This window comes from Alexandromys fortis, unplaced genomic scaffold, assembly GCF_014885135.2.
Source record: "Alexandromys fortis isolate MF-2015 unplaced genomic scaffold, M_Fortis_MF-2015_v1.1 scaffold_141, whole genome shotgun sequence".
In the NCBI taxonomy this organism is placed as follows: Eukaryota; Metazoa; Chordata; class Mammalia; order Rodentia; family Cricetidae; genus Alexandromys; species Alexandromys fortis.
Window position 1 is genome coordinate 1 of NW_026068060.1, and position 19,686 is coordinate 19,686.

At 47.3% G+C, this 19,686-nt stretch overlaps 1 protein-coding gene across 2 annotated transcripts in view; it reads right to left on the bottom strand.

Moving 5' to 3' along the window:
* Window positions 1-9,529: 9,529 nt before the first annotated feature.
* B4galt5 (beta-1,4-galactosyltransferase 5) overlaps window positions 9,530-19,686 on the bottom strand; it is a 51,925-nt gene continuing 41,768 nt past the window's right edge. The window contains exons 3-9 of one of the 2 annotated variants that reach the window (XM_050120158.1): window positions 17,868-17,981; window positions 16,494-16,618; window positions 15,618-15,734; window positions 14,294-14,481; window positions 13,728-13,850; window positions 12,927-13,028; window positions 9,530-12,513 (exon numbers count right to left, since the gene is read on the bottom strand). In XM_050120158.1, coding sequence (XP_049976115.1) covers window positions 12,366-12,513; window positions 12,927-13,028; window positions 13,728-13,850; window positions 14,294-14,481; window positions 15,618-15,734; window positions 16,494-16,618; window positions 17,868-17,981 — 917 coding nt within the window. In that variant the 3' untranslated portion in view covers window positions 9,530-12,365. The remainder of the gene's footprint in view (window positions 12,514-12,926; window positions 13,029-13,727; window positions 13,851-14,293; window positions 14,482-15,617; window positions 15,735-16,493; window positions 16,619-17,867; window positions 17,982-19,686) is intronic. The other variant, XM_050120159.1, reaches the window with a different exon arrangement.

The window sequence follows — 19,686 nt, forward strand, 5'->3', positions numbered from 1 at the left end:
TCACAGTGATCACACTCATGTAATCGGAAGGATCGTCTCTTGTGATGGTCATATTTTCTTAAGTTTTAATAATCAGTAATAGCAAACACTGTGAAACTTCTGGAGAAGAATGTGAAGAGACAAGTTTGTAGCTGAAATCCAGACCTTAATCACCTCCTCAAAACCAAGTTTAAAGCAAAAACCAAGGAGTCTTCATTTACCAATTAACTCAGATCCCTCCGTCCACTTGAAGCAATAGCAGCAGCAGCTACAGGAACAGCGTGCCCGTTTATATAGAGCAAGAGGCTGGAGCAATTCCAACCCTCTGGGTTTGGGATTGGCTGCCTTCTATGATGTAATTTCCAGACCTGTGGGCGTTCCCAAATACCTTGCTATACAAACAAACCCCAGCAGTGTATGTGTGTGGAAATGACTGACTCACTGTGAGAGGATTTTTGTAGCACGATGAAAATCATCTTCTCAGTCTCTAATATAGTACTGCTGAGGAGAATAATCTGGGACACCCTTTTCTGCCACGTCAGTCTACTATGATGCTGCTAGGCCAAGCCAGGCTGGAAGGGTATATAGTGGGGCAACCAGAGGAGCAGGATTCTGGAAAGAGAAAATGCAGAGAGGCAGTCACCTGCCAGAAGATGAGGAAGCAAGATTAGGACACTGCATTGGAAAAGCCTCTGTGCCTGTACTTGGGACCTAACGGCTTAATATGGGAGCAGGCACAGAACCTGACTCACTCAGGCCTTTGTTCTTGCTGCTCCCTTAGAAACTTTGCTGCTCGCTCAGCTTCCTCTCCTCAGGTGACTCTCTGCAGTACCTGATGCTTTCCTCAGCATGGCAGAGTGAGCAGGACTCACCTGTTTTGTAAATCCTTCTCACCAGTGCACCTCTGCTAGAGAAGATGTCAGCTGCTCGGGAGTTGGGAGGGAAACTGAGGACAGGCCTTGTCTGGCAGAGGGAATGACAAATGCAAGGGTCCTGCTAGGTGGCTGCTCTGGGGAGACTGGCTCATCACCTAGAGCTGCTGGTCTAGGGCTTTGAGAGTAAACAGTGTGAATACAGAGGCCTGGCCCAGGTTGCTGGAAGAGACAGGGGCACCCTGCCGGGAACAGCTCTCTGCCTCAGTAGAGAGCAGCGGTGGTGAAAAAGAGAATATGGTCAGGATCCTCAGAGCATATGGTCAGCTTCCTCACATTGGGAGGACAAGCAGGCACCTGGTCACCTGGGCAGCTGTGAGGGCCACATCAAGCCAGCCGAGGCTTGAGCCATGTCAGGCGTCTCTTAAGCCCTCCCCTACCATGGTGTGAGAATAGACCAGTCCTTCCTGGCCTCGAGTACACACTTGCAGAGGTCAGTTTTTGTGGAGTGCTCTTTTTCAGACACTGTGAAGATGTGTCACTCAGATCGGTTTACTAGAATGCTGAACTGCCAACAGTAAGGCTGACTTTTGGGGCGGAGAAGATGCTGGGAAAAGGAAGGGTGGAGTCACGTGGAAACACAGAAGAAGAAGGAAAGGAGGATGGAGAGAACTTAGACAGGGGAAAGAGCCTTGGGCCAGCACACACTGTAGCAAGGATAATAAAAACCCAGAGGCAGAAATCAACCCAAAACCCAGAAAAGCAAAGCAACCAAACCACTAGAGAAGTCTCACGACTACCAAGGCTGGGCAACCGTGAACTAAGCACACTGAGCCTCTCTGTCCTCTCATTTTCTATTCCCTCTAGTGCTGGAGGAAAGGCGTGACTCCCTAGTGCTGGGATTAAAGGTCTAGACTGCCACCAGCTGGATTTCTCTCTGCATTGATCTTGTGTATGCCAGGGCAGCTTCAAACTCACAGAGATCCATCTGCCTCTGTTCTCAAATCCTGCCATTAAAGGAATGTTTCCCATTACCTGACCTCTAGTGCCTTTGCTTTAACTCTTGTTTTCGGGAAAGATTTATTATTAAAATAAAAATAATATAAGAACACAACATACTTTTATAGAAATTGTTTAATTTAAGTCCAAGAGCTAGGTAAAAATAGGCATAGAGAATTGGCTGAGATTTCGTAATTAATAAGTCTGAAAGTCACGATTTCCGGGCTGGCTGATAACAAAGAAAAATCTACCTGCAGTCAGGGGTGATGTATTCACAGCAATGGTCACTGTGATAGTCAGCCTTGAACGATTGGTGTAGTTCTGTGTCGTAGTCATTGTGTAACTTACTGTGATAGCCAATCTTGATGGACTGATGAAGATGACTCTCATGGTCACAGTGGTGGTCAAGGCGATAGTCAGGTTTGACGGAATGCTGTACTTCACTGTCAGGGTCAGAATGGTGGTTACTGTGATAACCAGAGTTGATGAACTGCTGCAAAAAATTGACATGGCCATCATGGTGGTCCCTGAGATAGTAAGCCATGACAAACAACTGAAGCAGACTGTCAAGGTCACCATAATGGTGTCTGTGATTGTCAGCCTTGATGAAGTGCCTTCCTTTACCAACACCATCAACGTGGTCTTAACTGTGATCATCAGCGCTGATGGAGTGCCGTGGTTCACTGTCATGGTCACCATGGAGGTCACTGTGATTGCCAGCTCTGGTGGACTGCTGTTGCTCGTTGTCATGGTCACCATGGAGAACACCGTCATAGTCAGACTCGAAATGCTGATATATTTCACTGAGAAGGTCACCATGGTAGAAAATGTGATAGTCGGCATTGGTTGAACCCTGTAGATCATTATCATGGTCACTAATGCAGTAACTGTGATAGTCAGCCTGGACAAGCTGCAGTAGTTCACTGTCCTGGTCACCATGGTGGTCACGGGGATAGTCAGGCTTGAAACACTGCTGTAGTTTACTGTCCTGGACAGCATGGAAGTTACTAAGACAGCCAGCAAGGATGAACAGCTGAAGTTCACTGTCGTGGTCACCATGGTGATCCATGCGATAACCAGCCTTGACGGATTGCTGTGGTTCACTGACAAGGTGACCATGGTGGTGACTGTGATAGCAAGCCTTGATGGACCATTGCAAACCAGTGCTAGGGTCCCCATGGAGTTCAATGTGCTGGTCACAGTTGATGGGCTACTGTAGATCACTGTCATGTTCACCATCATGTTCATTCTGATAGGAAGCCATGACAGACAAATGAAGGTGACTGTCATGGTCATCATGGTGGTCACTGTGATAGGCAGCCTTGATGGGCTGTTGTAGTCCATTGACATGTTCATCATCGTGATCCCTGAGATAGGAAGTCATGACAGACAAATGAAGGTGATTGTCAAGGTCACCATGGTGGTCACTATGATAGGCAGCCTTGATGGACTGCTGAAGTACATTGACCTGGTCATCATGATGGTCTCAGAGATAGTAAGCCATGATGGAGTATTGATGCTGAATCTCATGGTCACTATGGTGGTCACTGACATAGTCAGACTTGATGGACTGCTGTCATTCACTGTCCCAGTCACCATGGTGGTCCCTGAGATAGTCAGGTTTGACGGAATGCTGTAGTGCTATCTGCGGGGCACCAAGGTGGGACCTAGTTATACGCTCGCAGCAATGGTCACTGTGAGAGTCAGGCTTGATGGACAGCTGTCGTTCACTGTCGTGGCCACCATGGTGGTCCCTGAGATAGTCAGTTCTGATTGACAGCTGTTGTTCACAGGGATCACACTAAGGTAGTCAGCTGAATCACCTGCTGTGATGGTCATATTTTCATAAGCTTTAATAATCAGGTATAGCACACACTGTGAAGCTTCTGGGGAAGAGGGTGGAGAGACAAGATTGTGCCTGAAATCCGGACCCAAATCACCACCACTAAACCAAGTCAGATTCACAAAACTAGGCGTCTATTTTCTCATTAACTCAGATCCCTCTGTCCACTTGATGCAATAGCAGCAGCAGCACAGGACCAAAAGGCCAGTTCATATAGAGGAAGAGGCTTGAGCAATTCCAAGCCTCTGGATTTGGGAATGACCGCCTTGTGTGATGTAATTTACAGGTCTGAGGGGAATTCCCCACTGCTTTAGAAACAGCAGTGTCGTTTTCCAAAAGTGCCGGTACTCAGTGTGAGTGATGGTTTGTTGTCCAACGAAAAGTATCATTTTGGTATATAGTTAGAAAACCCGTACTCTACAAAGGGTTTTTAGTCACCTCAGTTTATTAAAACACTGCTTGGCCAGTTGCCAGGCAGAAAGTATATATTGGCAGGGCAATCAGACAAGGAGAATTCTGGAAAGAGGAAAGGCAGAGAGGCAGTCACCTACCAGAAGCTGAGGAAGCGAGATGAGAATGCATCTCTGAGTAATCCTCTGTGCATGTCTTTGGGACTGAGCAGCCTATGATAATGTTTATGTATTCAGCTATAAAGGATAGGGCAATAGCCCTGTTCTCATTGGCCAGCCTCTACTTCCTGCCTGGGTGGCTTTGGAAACTTGTTAGTTCCATTAATAATTGGGCCACCAGGGCTGGAGAGATGGCTTAGAGGTTAAGAGCATTGCAACCACATGGTGGCTCACAACCACCTGTAATGAGGTCTGGTGCCCTCTTCTGGCTTGCAGGCATACACACAGACAGAATATTGTATACATAATAAATAAATAAATATTTAAAAAAATAATAATTGGGCCACTAGACCAGGCAGGATCTTTCCTCTACAGAAAACAAGTAGAGAGAATTTAAACTCTGGATTTGCAGTTATGCTAATGGCTTACTGTGTCCGAGCTAGATTGATAGCTTCTCAGAATTGTGCTGATTCATGTTAAGGCTACAGACCCTTGGAGTCCCAAGATAACCACAGCAGCATAACAAAAGAGAGAAATCTGGAACATGTTTTATTCTTTCAAATGTCTCAAATCACGTGCCTTTGTCAGGGAGCCAGCTCTTTATCTCCTGTTCGGCATAACTCCCACGAACACGTCTTATTAAAGGCCATTTGCATACCATAAGACAGCTTCTTAGACCCTCAAACAGTCCTGGATCCTCACTTCTTGAGTTTTGCATCCTAAAACATCTTTTATTAAAACACGGTTAGGAAGTTATGCTGACATCTGTTTTGGGAGGTTGTCCCTTTTAAACTGGCAAACCTCCTGGCCTTCAGACTGCACCAGAGTTCTTGATAAGGATAACATTTTACCTGAGTTGTTGATTTAAAAATGACAGAGGACTTACTTGATTGGCTACCTAGACAGCCACCCCAGGGTCTTCCATGGCCCTTGAGGCCAGGTCTCAGGGCAGCATCTGTCTTAAGGCTGGCACCGTAAGGTCTGACAGCTTCAGAAGATGCTGTGGATTAGGAGTTTGTAGGAGGACCAGCCTACCTCACCCTGGCAACGAGCCAGCGGACTCCTCAGTGTCCTGTTGGACACGGTCTGAAGAGGTCTTGGCAGCAGTTTAGATAAAAGGCAGTTTGGCCCAGTGGCTAGCGCTTTCACTTGATGGCATGAGTTACAGACAGAAGTTCTGTGCCCGTTCATCTTCTCTGAAGGAAGTAGTGGTTGCTACCAGGAGCTAACCTATCTCTCTGTTATGAAAAGCCTTTTAATTAAACATTTAAATGCCACATTCCCCAGATCTCTGAGCATTTGAGGGCTGTCTGCTGGGTCTGTGTGAGTTATGACTACAGTATGGGATCAGCCTGGAGAGCTGGCTGGATCCAAGCTGAGAGGTTGTGGAGCAGTGCTTTACTCAGAGTCCTCCAGCTTGACTGTAACTGGCTTTCCTTTAGCAGGTATGACTTCTACTTGAGAAGGACATAGAAAAAAAATTTAGCAATAGAACCTTAATAGCAAAAATTGACAATAGTGAAGAACAGCTTCCAGTAACTCTCTAGGTTAGCTTTTGTTCATCTGTAGATGTTTATAACATTAAATTTTAATCATCATATAGAATATATGTTAAAGTAGGGTTGAGTCACATAGAGTATATTGTAATAAATTTAACCATATATATGTATGTATGTATATATATAATCATTTAAAATACATACCAATTTAACAGTTTGAGACTTATTGCTTTCTTATTCTAGAAGGAGATACAATGAACAGAGCTCATTGGAATTAAGAAAGCATTGTGATTGTTTAAAGCATTTTTTCTAAATTGTAGGTGAATGTACCCAAAGGGCAGCTGAGTTTAAGCTGCGTACAGAGAGAGAGAGAGAGAGAGAGAGAGAGAGAGAGAGAGAGAGAGAGAGAAAGAATAAGCATCATATGAATAGTGAGAATGAAGAGCCTGAATATTTTACATTTCTGATTCCCAAGTTGCAGACCCAGCTGCCGGCCCTGAATTAAAAGCAGAGATTCGTTACAGGTGTGAGGGGGCTGTTCCAGGCGCATAGGTTTCCCACGTGCAGGTACACTTCTGTTCTGCTTGGTCAGGGGCAGAACTGTGGAAATGCAGCCTCTCTCTGTCTCAGTCCCACTTGCCACCGGGGGCTGAGTGGCGTGTTGGCAGCTGGTCCCATGGTCACCCATGGCAAAGATGGAGGTTTGGTCATCTGACCTGCCTTTTTTGCCCTAAGTCAAGATGGTGGCGGTCAAGTGGTCGACCATAGCAAAGATGGCGGTGAGATTATCTGACCTGCCCTTAGCCACAATGGTGTCTGCCATGTTTTCCAAGGCACGAAGAATTCACGTGTCCTGAGGTAAAGGGGATAATTTAAGACAAGAAAAGCTTGCAAGAAACAAGCCAGGCTAAAGCCAGGCACTCATATCTAAATACGCCATTACGTGTGATTTATTTGGGAGCTGGGTGGCGGGCCCCTCAAAAAGCCAAAGAGCAACAGCATTTCACAGTATTTCATAGGTTGTAGGCGAGGGGTGATGACGTGTCTACCACAAGCCGGGCACGGGGACTGGAGCGGCAGATGGTACTTTTGGAGCCTTTCCTTTGTTTGGAGAATCTCTGAGCAGGCAGGGTTTGGAGAGAGGAGACAAGAATGGGGCTTCCCAAACTGTGCAGAGGTGAGCCCAAGGCTCCAACTGAACACTACTGACCTCTGAAACCGTAAGCAAGACAACGAAACACTTTTTTTCTGCCATAGTCACGGTGTCTCTTCACAATAAACAGAAAGGTAGTCGGACGTTTCATTCATTAACATCACCCATCAGACCCTGCTCTAGACAGCAGTGAGAACCAACGACCCTTTCCCCATGAGTTACCACTGATGGGAGAAGACAGATCAATAAGCCAGAAAACAAACAAAACATCAACTATCATTTGGGGAGTCACTGGCAGGAAGACTTTTTTTTTTTTTCTCTTTGAAATAAGGTCTCACTATGTTGCTCCAATTGACTTGGAACTGAAAATGTAGACCATGCTTGCTGCGAACTCATAGCGATTCTCCTGCCTCTGCCTGACTGCTGTGTCAGCACCACACCCAGGAGGAGTTATTGACTGGCCATCCGGAAGGGAAAAGGCTCCTCCTTCCTGGTGACACACTTCAGTCACACTGCCCCACCTCACTGAAAACTATACAAATGTTTGTGAATGAAAATAAAACGAGGGGGTGACTGCTCCTAGATATGGTGGAGGGAGGAGTTCATTGTAGCTATGAGGGAGAGCATAGCCAGAGACATCTGGAAGAACCCAGAGTGAACATGACCCTCAGTCAGGCCAAGTTAAGAAGGGATAGGGGAGAGCCAGGGGACCAGGAGACCAAGAGGCTAAAAGGGTCCGTAACCAAGATGACTGGGTTATATAGAAATCAGAGAAGTTGGGGGAAGAGCAGGCCAGCCCAGTCCCTGGGTGGAGTTTAGGGTAGGGCCCTGGCATGCCAGCCAGGAGGACCCTGTATCAGGTAGGGACTGAGGGATGTTGGGAGAACCTGGCAGCCAGAGCCTACTTTGATATGTTAATAGGAATCTCACCAGTTTGTCCTGGGTTTGAGGCCTAACATTAATGAAGGAAGGAGTCTAGAAGAGACCAGAGAAGCTAAATGGAGGAGAGGGAGTGGTGCCTTACTTAGCCTGGGTGTTCACACAGGGCTCCCAGGGGCAGTGACACTTGGGAAGCCTTATAAATAAGGTAAGGGGCCAATCACAAGGCCTTTTACAAATCATGTATTTATTCCCCACATATGTAAATATGTAGGCAAACTATTAAAGAGGGGATTCAACACTCCCCCCCCCCACTCCCTAACATAAACTCATCTATTGCTTTTAGAATAAATTACTTTTAGGTTATGCCTGGAAAAGCTTTTAAGAGCCCACAACAAAAAGCAGTTGTGGGCTTCGGGGCTTTCCCCAGGGCAGTGTTCTGCAGCTCACTTTCTGACTCAAGGCATTCTTGGCTTCCATCGCCTCGAGTCATCTGAAGTCTGGAGACGGTTCTGGTTGCACTCAGAGGCAGAGGCTGCAGAACACCCTCTAATGAAGCACAGCCCACTGCCCACCTCAGCCCCTCCCCACGGGAGTCAGGTGAAGTCAAGTGTGAAATTGAGAGGAAGAGGATGTGGATCTCTGCACAGCCCACTCCGCTGACAGGGCCCCCAGGACACGGTTCTCATTGGTGCACATTTGCAGGTGGACACCATTCTTCCAGAAGCGGTGGCAATGCATTCTGACAGATTCAATTCTATGTAGTGGTATTTTATTTGTATTCCTTTTATTTTTAGTTTTTTTTTTTATTTGTATTTTAAGAAATAAAGCTTGCCTGAAGATCAGAGTGCAAAACTAAGCCACTAGAGGCTAGGAGGTGGTGATACACACCTTTAGTCCCAGGACTCTTCCATCCTCCAGCCCTAGCCAGCCCTGGCCCCGCCCAGTCTCCTTCCCTGACCCACAGGCCCTGACCAGCTCTGCTGCTTTCTGCTGCTGTGGACATGCAGCTTAGCTCACCCTGCTCCAACTCTACTTCACTAGGCTTCCTCCTTGGCCAAGTACCAGTCAGGCCTTCTTCCCAACACATCCTGTGGACTGGGAGTGGCTTCCTGGCACCCCAGACGGCTTGCTCTGAGAGGTCTCTTATTTTATCTATCTTGTTCCCAGTGCCTAAGTGCAGGGCTGTGTCCTCTGCTGTATAAAAAAAAAAAAAAAAAAAAAAAAAGGAAATACTGGGTTTCTTGCAAAGAACCTGGGTTCAATTCCCACCAGCTACATGGTGGCTCATGACCATCTCTAACTCCAGTTCCAGGTGAGCCAGTGCCCTCTTCTGGCCTCATTTAGGCAAACGTCTGCACTCATAAAGTAAAATAGCAAGAAAGACTGGGTTGGGGCTCCACTGGTAGAGAGCTGGGCAAGCATGCACTAAATCTGAGCTATTTCCCCAGCACACACAAACCTGGTGGTGCACACCTATCAGAAGTTCAAGGTCACTTTCAAGTACCAAATTGAACAGGTTTGTGACCAGCCTCGGCTACCACACCCACAGAGACACACGTGTGCGCGCACACACACACACACACACACAATTTGTGAGTAGAATCAGGTAGAAAGTAAGTAATCCAGAACTGACCACAGGGAACATTCTAAAACCAAATTGTCACGCATGTGTGGTATTCTACAGAGAGGTAACCTCCTTGAAAGGCAGTTACACAGAGAGACAACCACCAAAGTTTGGTTCTTGAATATGTATTTTTACTGAAAAAATCATTCATAAATTAACATACAAAAATGTACAAACACATGAGTGAACAATGTAATGACAAAGGACTGCTTCTGTGAAAAGTGTTTTTAAAACATCTTTAGATTTCAGTGCAAAAATGTACCCCTGGCACCTTTTAAACAGAGAGCAAGCTCAAAACAAACAGAAGTAACGATGGAATAAGCTAGCTGCGTTCAATGCCTCATCAGTGGTGTGTGGGTACAGTCAGTACATGCTCCGCTACTGGCCTCTGAGGAAGGGAGGTGCTCACAAGAGTCCCTGTTTCAGCAAAATCAAAGGTTTGCAAAACCCCTCTCCCTTGAAAGAAACCCTGTGTGAAGGGGAACCTTCCACACACAAGGCAGTCAAGGGCAAGGTTGGTTTGAGGGTCACTTGTCTGTAGCACTGAATAACCTCAGCTGCCAATACATCAAGGTCATACTTGCTCCTCGCTGTCATTTTCTTTAAGCATCCCGTGACCTACCTAACATGTGGCCTGGTGGTATGGTTTTGACTGTGACATTTCCCACTCAGCACGTGACTTAGTGGACAATGATCAACAGTGCCCGCTAAGAGCCCACACTAAAAACAAACTTGGACATGATTGCAAAAGAATATAAGCGACCCTACTTTGAGCAGTAAAAAGACCTTTCCTTTTGTCCCCAAATTGGTGTTTCTTTCTTAAACCAAGTATCAGCCTTTGGCCCAAAGCAGTACCCTGTGGCAAGTGTGAGAAGGCAGAGCTTCAACTGGGACACATGCGGCATGCACCACTGTCTCTCTCTGGAAGCCCCTCCAAAGGACCATGGCTCTGCCACACTGAAAGCAGCTCCTGGCCTTCAGTGCAGAAACAGGAGAATGAGGGGAGTGAGGGCTGGGCCCACGGCTCAGTGGCAGAGCACTCAATAGCATGCCAAAGCCATGAGTTTCATGCCCAGCACTTCAAAACTAACAAGAGAAGGGCAGAGGGTCTGGACTGGGGACCAACACAATCTTTATTGCTGTGTACCGTAAGACAAAGGCAAGTCAACGCAGCCGTGCAGCTCCTTGCCCAGTGCAAACAGATGACGCAGCTCACCAGCGCTCTCAAGGGCAGGCACCTGCTCTCTCATGCGAGCGGGAAGCATTCTGTAATGCCATCTGTTCCCTAGATACCACTCTATTCTACAAAAAGAACAAAAACAAGAAAGAAAAAAAAAAAAACAAGGCCTGGCCAATCACTCCCACAGTCTGTGGGGATCATATGTCCACAGAACCAATTTGTGCGATGCAAAAACCCCAACCCCACATATTTACACACCCCACACCCACTTATGTAAACCATGAACATCGAGGGCGCTGAAGGCAAAAAGGCAAAGAACAGAAGTTGGAGGCCTAAAGAGAGCACTCCTCACCACATACAGATCCCTGCTGTAGGGACAGGGCCACAGCAAAGGCAGACACAGGAAGGAAGAACCCTTTTGACTGCAGTTTAGGAACTGCCATCAGGAAGCAGGGGCGACCTCTGCTGGCTGCCTGTCAAAGCTCTGGTGAGATCTCGCCTAGATCCTAGCTGACACACAGCACCCCAGTGCCACTTACTCCTTGACTGAGCCCTTCCCAATCAATTGCTTGTTAGTACAACACAGCATCTTCCCAGAAACCAAAAAAGGGAAAAGGAGAAACCACTGAAGCCAGCTGGTCATGCAGGCACAGCTCTGAGAAACTGGCCAAGTTCAAAAGAAAGAGGAGCGTCACCCAACAGGCACCCTGAGATGTTGAAGGGATAAAAAACAAAGTCCAGAGAGCTGGGTCCGCACAGTGCCACGCCCTGGGAGGGGGCGCGGATCCTGCTACACAGCTCAGGTTGGCCTGGAACTTGCTATGTATCCCACAACGACCTCAAACTTCCTGTTCATCAGCTCCTGCCTTTCACACTGGAGTGATAGCCCTGCACCCTGCCTCGCCCAGCCTCCATATACCCTGGCACTGAGGGGTCTGGAAGAGGGGAGGGAGAAGTGAAGGGGCTGCAGTGACAGGTTCTTTGCTCTGCCCCGTGTCTACTCCCTTCAGAAATGACAGGGATTTGGGCGATGACACTCTCCAACTATGTGGTAACTCAGCTGTGTTTGCCACCCAAGGTGATCTAATATATGAAGCCCTCACTCTGAAGTGGAGCCAGCTATAAAATTAAATTTTAAAAAGGCATTTTACATGGCTTATTTACAACTACACTTCTTCAAGAAGTGACTGTTATGTGCCTATCACCCCGGGTCCCTCCCCTCCACCCTTAGTTCCCACCGAATGCAGCTAATTTTCTAAAAAAAAAGAAAAGAAAGAAAAGAAAAAGAACAAAAGGATAGAAAAGAAAAAATAAGAAAGAAAGAAAGAAAGAAAGAGAAAGAAAAATATTCTCCCCAAAAGCAAACAAAAATGAGAACCAAAGAGAACACCAGAGATGCAGAGAACGGTGTGGCAGTCCTCCTGCTTCAAGCCAGGGGTGGCTGGCCATGGCCTCTGGGTCTGGCCATCCATCTATCTGAGGGGCACCTAGCCTGGCCCTGGGGTGGGGACAGAAGAGAGCAGCAGGGCAGGCATCTGTCTTGTAGAATGAAGCCAGTGCTGATGAGAGGTGTCCCCAAGCCGCCTGTCCCTGTTTGGGCCTACAGCGAAGGCCTTTGTGCGTGTGCTCTGTGACAGTTTTCTGGAACCCTATGGTCCTGCACTCCACTCTCTTTCTGTCCTCGTCCTGTGTTGACCCCCAGGACAGCGCATCACAGCGCTTCTGAGGGGGTGGTGGGTAGGCGGACACGACTTCTTTCCACATCTCAGTACTCAGTCACCTGAGCCAGCTCGGGTGTCAAGTTGACAGTTATGTTTTTATACAAGGCGTCGTATGTGATGTTTGCAAAGTAGTTCAGGTTGTTGAGGCCGTCTAGCCCTTGCCGCTCCTTTGACTTCCTCAGCAGAGCATACCTGGAAAGCCAAGGACAGAGAGGGACTCAGAGCCAGCATTCCAGCTCCACAGTCAGGACAGCTGCCTCACCAGCTTTACAGCATCTCGTCTAACGCCTCAGGCCAAAGGAAATGGAAGCTCAAGAGACTGACCCAGGGTCAGAGTGGAAAAGCCCCAGAAAGAGATTTCAAACAGAGGAGGGGACAAAAAACAGCCAAGTTAGAGCCCTGCTACTCCCCTGGAGACACTTTCACAGGGCAGGGCTTAGCAGGAGGTGACACCAACTCTCTCAGGTTGCATAGGAGACCCAAATATCTAAATCTCACCAATGGTCAGGCAAAATGTCTACCTTGGCTAATCAGAACAGACACCCGTGACATCTAGTCACACTGCAGGGGCAGAGGGGTGGTACAGCCAGATAAACAATACCAACCTTCCAAGAAACTGGACTTCTCCTCGATGGTGGTGAGGAATGGACTTGTATTTTCCTGTGTCCCCTTCTGGCCGGCTCACAGAATAGCCCGCATTCTGTACCCTGTCCAAAACCAAGGAGACAACAGTGAGATGTTGAAGACCCAGAGATTAGCAAACTCTAAAGACACCTCACAGTTTCTCCAACAATGTCCAAGTACCTTCTCACTCATATAACTGATCTGACATTTATTTTAATGTGCTAACATTTCGTGTGTGTGTGTGTGTGTGTGTGTTGACATGCATGTGCTTGGAGAACTAGAGTTGCCCAATGTGAGTGCTGGGAACCAAATTTAGGTGCTCTGGAAGAACAATAGGTGCTCTTAACTGGTGAGTCATTTCTCCAGCCCTCAGACATGTCATTATAAAAAGACTGTTAAGCTGTCATTTGTTTATTTTTATATATCAAAGGAGAAATTGAGAATAGTTGCCTTCATAGAAAGTAGAGATATATTTTTAGTTTGGTTAGAAGGGTTTTTCTGTTGTTATTTAATGTTATAACTGTAATTTTTAAAACAAACTCCAAATAGTCACAACTCCCAATATTCATCTTCATCATGAAAGAATCCCATCAGAAGGTTGGGTGGAGCTGCTGTATAATGTGGTGGGGGCACACGGGAAACACCCACCAGCCTCACACCGACAGCTGGCTGAAATGTTACTGTGTATATGGTTCTTTCCAATGTGGCCTCAAGGACACTGGATGACACAGGTAACTCCTGGTGGACACTGTAGCAGGGTGGGGGTAGGACGAGGTGTATACCTGTTCCACAGATCGTCATCCTCTCCACCCCAGCCCCAGAAGGCATTAGGAAAGCCATTGATTTTCCGAAACTGTTCTACAGTCAGACCGCTCACTCCACCAAAAAACTCTGCGTAGGGAAGCCTGAAGGAAGGACAGCAGTGACGTTAGAACTAGAGTTGAATTTCCTGATGACTTTGTCTTTGTTTTCCTGCACTGCAGGGATGGAACCTGGAGGCTCACACAGCCAGGCAAGAGAACTGAGCACTTCTCTAAACTCCCAACTGGTCTGCAACAACTTTACTGTGCAATGAGTGACAGAGCACAGAATTTACTCAGAGTGTATGGAGTTGTGCGACCATGGCCATCTTCAGTGTTCGGTCACTCCACACTAGTCATCACCACTCAAACATTTCGCCCCCCATCCCCAGTCACACTACTAACCCACTTTCCACCTCATGCCTGCTCACTGCTGAGCTCCTGCACAAAGCACTACACTTTACAAGCCGCCCATCAGCTGACAAAACTGGTCACAGCCAGCTGCATCTCATTTCTGCGACTGGCCTTTGGGAGAAGGAGACACTCACAGGTACATGTATTTGTCCAGTTTGGTTGCAAAGTGCCTGGGCATTTGTCCACAGCCATAGTAGTTGCGGTCGCTCTCGGGTATGTGATCCACATCATGGAAGATCAGGCAGTCCCAATCCAAGTCCTTCATGGCTTCTTGAAAGCCGACATTGAAAAGCATGGCTCGGTTAAAGGGCTGGGTACCAACCTAAAAAAACAAACGATCTTGAAGCTAAGACCTTACTACCTTTGTTGCACACAAAAAGGGCTCCTAGGAGCCAAATGGACAGACTACTGAGCCCACAGAGACTGCAGCACTACTCAGCCCACAGTCACCCAGGGAATACACTGGACTCTGTCTTGTTTCTTCAGAATGTGCTGGACCAACACAAGCCACAGCTGAAGACGAGGCCTACAGCCACGGGATATACAGGAAACAGGCCGGGCACTACCAAGTCTCAATTTATGGTGCTCACACATCTAGTGAAAGAGGGTGTGTTCATCTCGGCCTTTTATTCTGAAGGTCCCACTACAATAGTCACTGAGCTCTCCAGGGATGACTATCTGAGGATTATAAATTCTGTGGCAGGTAGAAACCAGTTCACACCAGTTATGGCCTACTTAACTACATGTTAACCTTCTTACCCAGGCTAACACCAAAACATACACGCAGGACAGGGGCAAGGGAGGTGCTGGATGGTTTTGATGTTTGACAATTTGACACAAACCTAGACATATCTAGGAAGACAGACTTTTTTTTTTTTTTTTTTTTTTTTTTTTTTTTTGAGACAGGTTTCTCTGTATAACAGCCCTCCCTGGCTGTCCTGGAACACACTCTGTAGACCAGGATGGCCTTGAACTCACAGAGATCTGCTAGCCTCTACCTCCTGAGTGCTGGGATTAAAGGTGAGTGGTCACACCCAGCAAAGAGGGACCCTTAATTAAGAAAATAACTCCCTAAGACTGGCCTGTAGGAACCTCTATGGAGCATTTTCTCTTTTTTTAAATTTATTTTTTTATTATTATTTATTTATTATGTATACAATATTCCTTCCATGTATGCTTTCATGCCAGAAGAGGGCACCAGATCTCATTACAGATGGCTGTGACCCACCATGTGGTTGCTGGGAATTGAACTCAGGACCTCTGGAAGAGCAGGCAGTGCTCTTAACCTCTGAGCCATCTCTCCAGCCCTGGAGCATTTTCTTAATTAATGATTGATGTGGGAGGGCCAAGCTCATGGGGACAATGCCACCCTGGGCTCTTTATACTGAAGACAGTGTCACTTGCTGCTTTCTAGATTGTGGGCTCAGAAGAGAGAGAAGGAAACTAAATGTCACTCACTTGCTCGACCACATAGAAGGCAAACTGCAGGCGCTGGCGCTGAAGCATTGGGAGCAGGTGTCGCAGGAGGACTGGGAGGTGCTCATGCCGGTTCCGGAAGGGGATGAGGATGGCCACCTGCAGTGAATCACAGAACAGGGAGCCACCAGTTAGCTGTTGGCCTAGCTGCCCAGTTAGTTCTCTACATTGCTACACAGTTGGAAACCCCTAGATAAGCAACCCTTAGGGAGTGCTAAAACCCTCCTGACATTCTCTAATGCTGGCCTATGCAATCAATGGCACCATGGAACTATCTGGATCCTATCTAGAGTGCAGCTCTAGGAGGCAGATAGACCCAATGTGACCCAGCACAAAGGTCTCTCTAGAAGTATGCCAACACAAAGTGAGTGAAGCTCCTCAATGCTGCACATAGCTCGTTCTACAATAGTCATCTGTGAACACTTGCCCCTCACAGGATCAGCAACATCCAAGCACTTTATCAAACACTTGTTAAAGAATGGCCTTTAGCTTCCACCTCCTCTCCTGACTAGAGTCATCCTACAAAGACCCAAGGGTTCAGCTGGAGAACTGCACTACAGTCCAGTTATCTTCCAGTAACTTGGGAGACCAGACAGGAAGCACTGGCTCTACAAAGACACAGTCCACAAATGTGTCAGCTGACTTACTGACCCTCTCTCCCACAAATAATCCTGCCTGGGAACAAAGGGGTTCAGTGCTGCCACACGCCAACAGGGTGCTACCAATCTCTCTGGCTGCAGGAGAGTGCTTGGGGAAACTCATTTCTCGAAAATGAGAGGCAGAGTGCAAGTTCCCAGATGTCACAGTTCTTGAACCCCAGAAGTGTTCTTAACGCCTGCGGTCTGACTCACAGCCCACCTTCCATCGAGGCACACAGTCCGAAGGCTTCCAGTGGCCTCCAAGCTTGATGGCTGGGTCTCTGGAGAAGAGCTCGTGAATGTCATCCATTCTGATCTCACTCATGTTTATGTCTATCGGGCCCTCTGGACAGAGAGAAAAACAATTAAAACTTTCCCAGGCTGAGCCCTGGCCGTGCTGTTCCCATCTCTGCTCTTTAGGGTGTCACTGCCATCTGACAAAGAAGTGTAATAAAGGGACAACACCTCAGAGGTTGGCTCCTGCCAAAGTGGGGAAAGAACAGAGACCTTGAAGCAAAGGGGAGGCAGCTCTTTTCAAGCCTCCCACCCCACCCCCGCCACAGGGAGCTCCATTTCACTCAACACACACACTGCTCACCCTTCCAAAAGCCCCTGAGGTAGCAGCTCGATTCAGAGGGACAGAGTGGTGTACTGAGGCTTGGCACCTTGTTCATGCCAGCTGCCTGTCTCCCCCCAGCCACCAGTGAGTAGGGACTCTGAGTAATAGTGCTCAGAGCACAAACCATGGCGACTGTAAGTGCTAGGGAAGCCAGGCGTAGGGCACAGGCCTTTGATTCTAGTCCCCAGGGCTGCAGAGGCAGGAGCATCTATTTTTGTGAGTTCCAGGCTAACCTAGTCTACAGAGCGAGTCCCAGAACAGCTAGGAGCACTAATGCTGGAATTAAAGGTGTGACCACCATGCATGGCTTGAATTTTTTTTAAATCAGCATTTTGTTAGGAAAATAACTTTTCCTGGGATGTGGTGGCATACACCCTTAATCCCAGCACAAAAGAGGCAGAGGTAGGTGGATTTCTGTGAGTTCGAAACCAGCCTCATCTACAAAGGGAGTTCCATGACCCTATCTCTGACCCTATCTCAAAAAAAAAAAAAACAAAATAAAAACAACAACAACAAAAAGAAAATAACCTTTAGCAACTAGCCAGAGTGGGATGGACAAGAAGTGTTGGGAGAGCAGGGAGTGAGGGGGGCACAAATGGGAACAAAGCAGGACACAGAAGAAGAAGGTGGGTAGAGGGGTCTATTTTATCAAACCAGTTATAACTAGTCGGCAATTTACACTAAAATGGCAAAGCCATGGCCATCTCTTTCTCCAGGACACCTCATGAAGGCCATCACAAAGGGCAGAACACAGCACCACTGAAAATGTGGGTCAACAGCAGCAGGTTTGGCTGAAGAGAAGCTGAGGTACAAGGAATTCTTCCGGCCCCAACTCCCAGGGCAGGAAGCTTTTCACTATCCAAAGTCAGAGAAGCCAGCTGGTCACACTCTCCCTTCCACATTAGTTAACCAGAAATTAAGTAACTTGTTAAAAACTAGTTGCCTGAAGCATCGAGGCAAGCCGGATCCACTTACTCATGGAAGGGAGCCTCTCTGGGCAAGGGTGGTTGGCAAAGTAGGTGAAATCTTCAGGAAGAAATGTCGTGGTTGGGGGAAAGGCTTCACTGTGGTTCAAGTCCAGAGGATAATCTAGGGAGAGAAGAGAAAGGCGGCTCAGCAAGGCACTAGTTATGCTGACTCCTTCAGCTCCTCAGAAGCTTTTGTAGCTTGGTGGGAGCAGGTGGTGCAGTGCTGCAGCTAAAAATATGAAGCCACTCACAGGAGGGGACTGCTGTAATGGCTCCCTTCCCATGTGCATCAGCACTGTGGGTTTCTGATACTCAGTTTATAGCCAGTGGGAATCAGAAGGAAGTCTAAACAGCACAGATGACTCCACACACACACCTCCTATTTTCCCAGCGCCTTGAACCTCTGACCAGCTTCCTTGGCATCTGCACTTGTTCACAGCCAAGCAGCGCATCCTGCTAACCTGCTTCTATGAATTTACTCTAGATGAGGAAGGCCATTGCACTTCCTTTCCATGGCCTGCATGCCTTGCCTCTTCTTGTCCTACAGTCTCCCAATTACTTGGCATGACTGGACTTAGGGCAATGTTTGGTATTAATCTGAAGATGCCATAAACATCAGTCATAACTGAGGAGTGTGAAAGGTGATGCTGTTTTTTTTTGGTTTTCTTTTTTTTTTTTTCTTTATGATGCCGTTTTTTTGGAGTTGTTCTCATCTACTCCCTTGGTTTCACATGGAATTGCTTCTGACTCAGCACTGTGCCCTCCCTCTGCACCACCTCTCAGAGAAGAGGAGGCACCTCCTTGCTGTGACAGTGCTCCATCCCCCAGGTCTTTCACTAGTGCCACTGGATGACTTTCACGCTTTATGTAGGACTGAACCTCATTTTTGAAAGTTCTAGTTTCCTCTTCTTGGGTTCTCCAATGGCTTCCTTAAAGGGGTTGAAGGGCTGGAGAAATGGCTCAGTGGTTAGAGTACTGGCTGCTCTCACAGAGGATTCAAATTCAGTTCCCAGAGCCACAGTTCAAAACCACCTGTAACTAGTCTCATAGATTCAATGTCTTCTGCTAGCCTCTGTGCACTAGATACAGACACTAGGTATTATGGCACACAGACACACATGCAAGCAAAACACTCAAATATACAAAATAAACATTAAGAAATACTTTTAAAAAGATATGGTGGAGCCAGATGGTGGTGGTGCACACCTTTAATCCTAGCACTCAGGCGGATCTCCATGAGTTTGAGGTCAGTCTGGTCTACAGAGCAAATTCCAGGACAGCCAGGGCTACACAAGGAAACCCTGTCTGGAGAAACCACAGCAACAGAGGTGGTAGAAAGTACATTACCTTAAAACCTAGTGTATCTGATGGTTTCTGTTTCTCTCACTTCATTCAAAGTGGTTGAGCTCTATAGTAGTGTAAGCAACTTCCCAACTTCCATGGCTTTTTAGCCTGTGGTGCTGAAAGTGGCTGGTGCTGTTCGAACACTTGGTCTTTGGGTGTGCTTTGTTCAGGAATTGCAAATGGCTTTGCCTTACTGGGGATCTACTTCCAACCCTGTATTGGCCATTCAGTGGGCCTTTCAAGTCTGGAATTTCACTATTCTCTGGTTCTGGAATGTTTAGGGTGAGGTGTCACCTGGTGACAAGTCCCTTTCACTGTTCTGCTTTCCTTTGTTTCAGTAGTAGTGTGGCTAAGCATTGGAGTGGGAAGTCAGGCAGTTGTTAGGGTGTGGACACCGAGTCACATGGCAAGCTGTTCTAGCTAAGTACTGTGGTCCAGAGCCCCACTGTCATAAACTATCTTCAGGTCTTTCATTGGGTCTG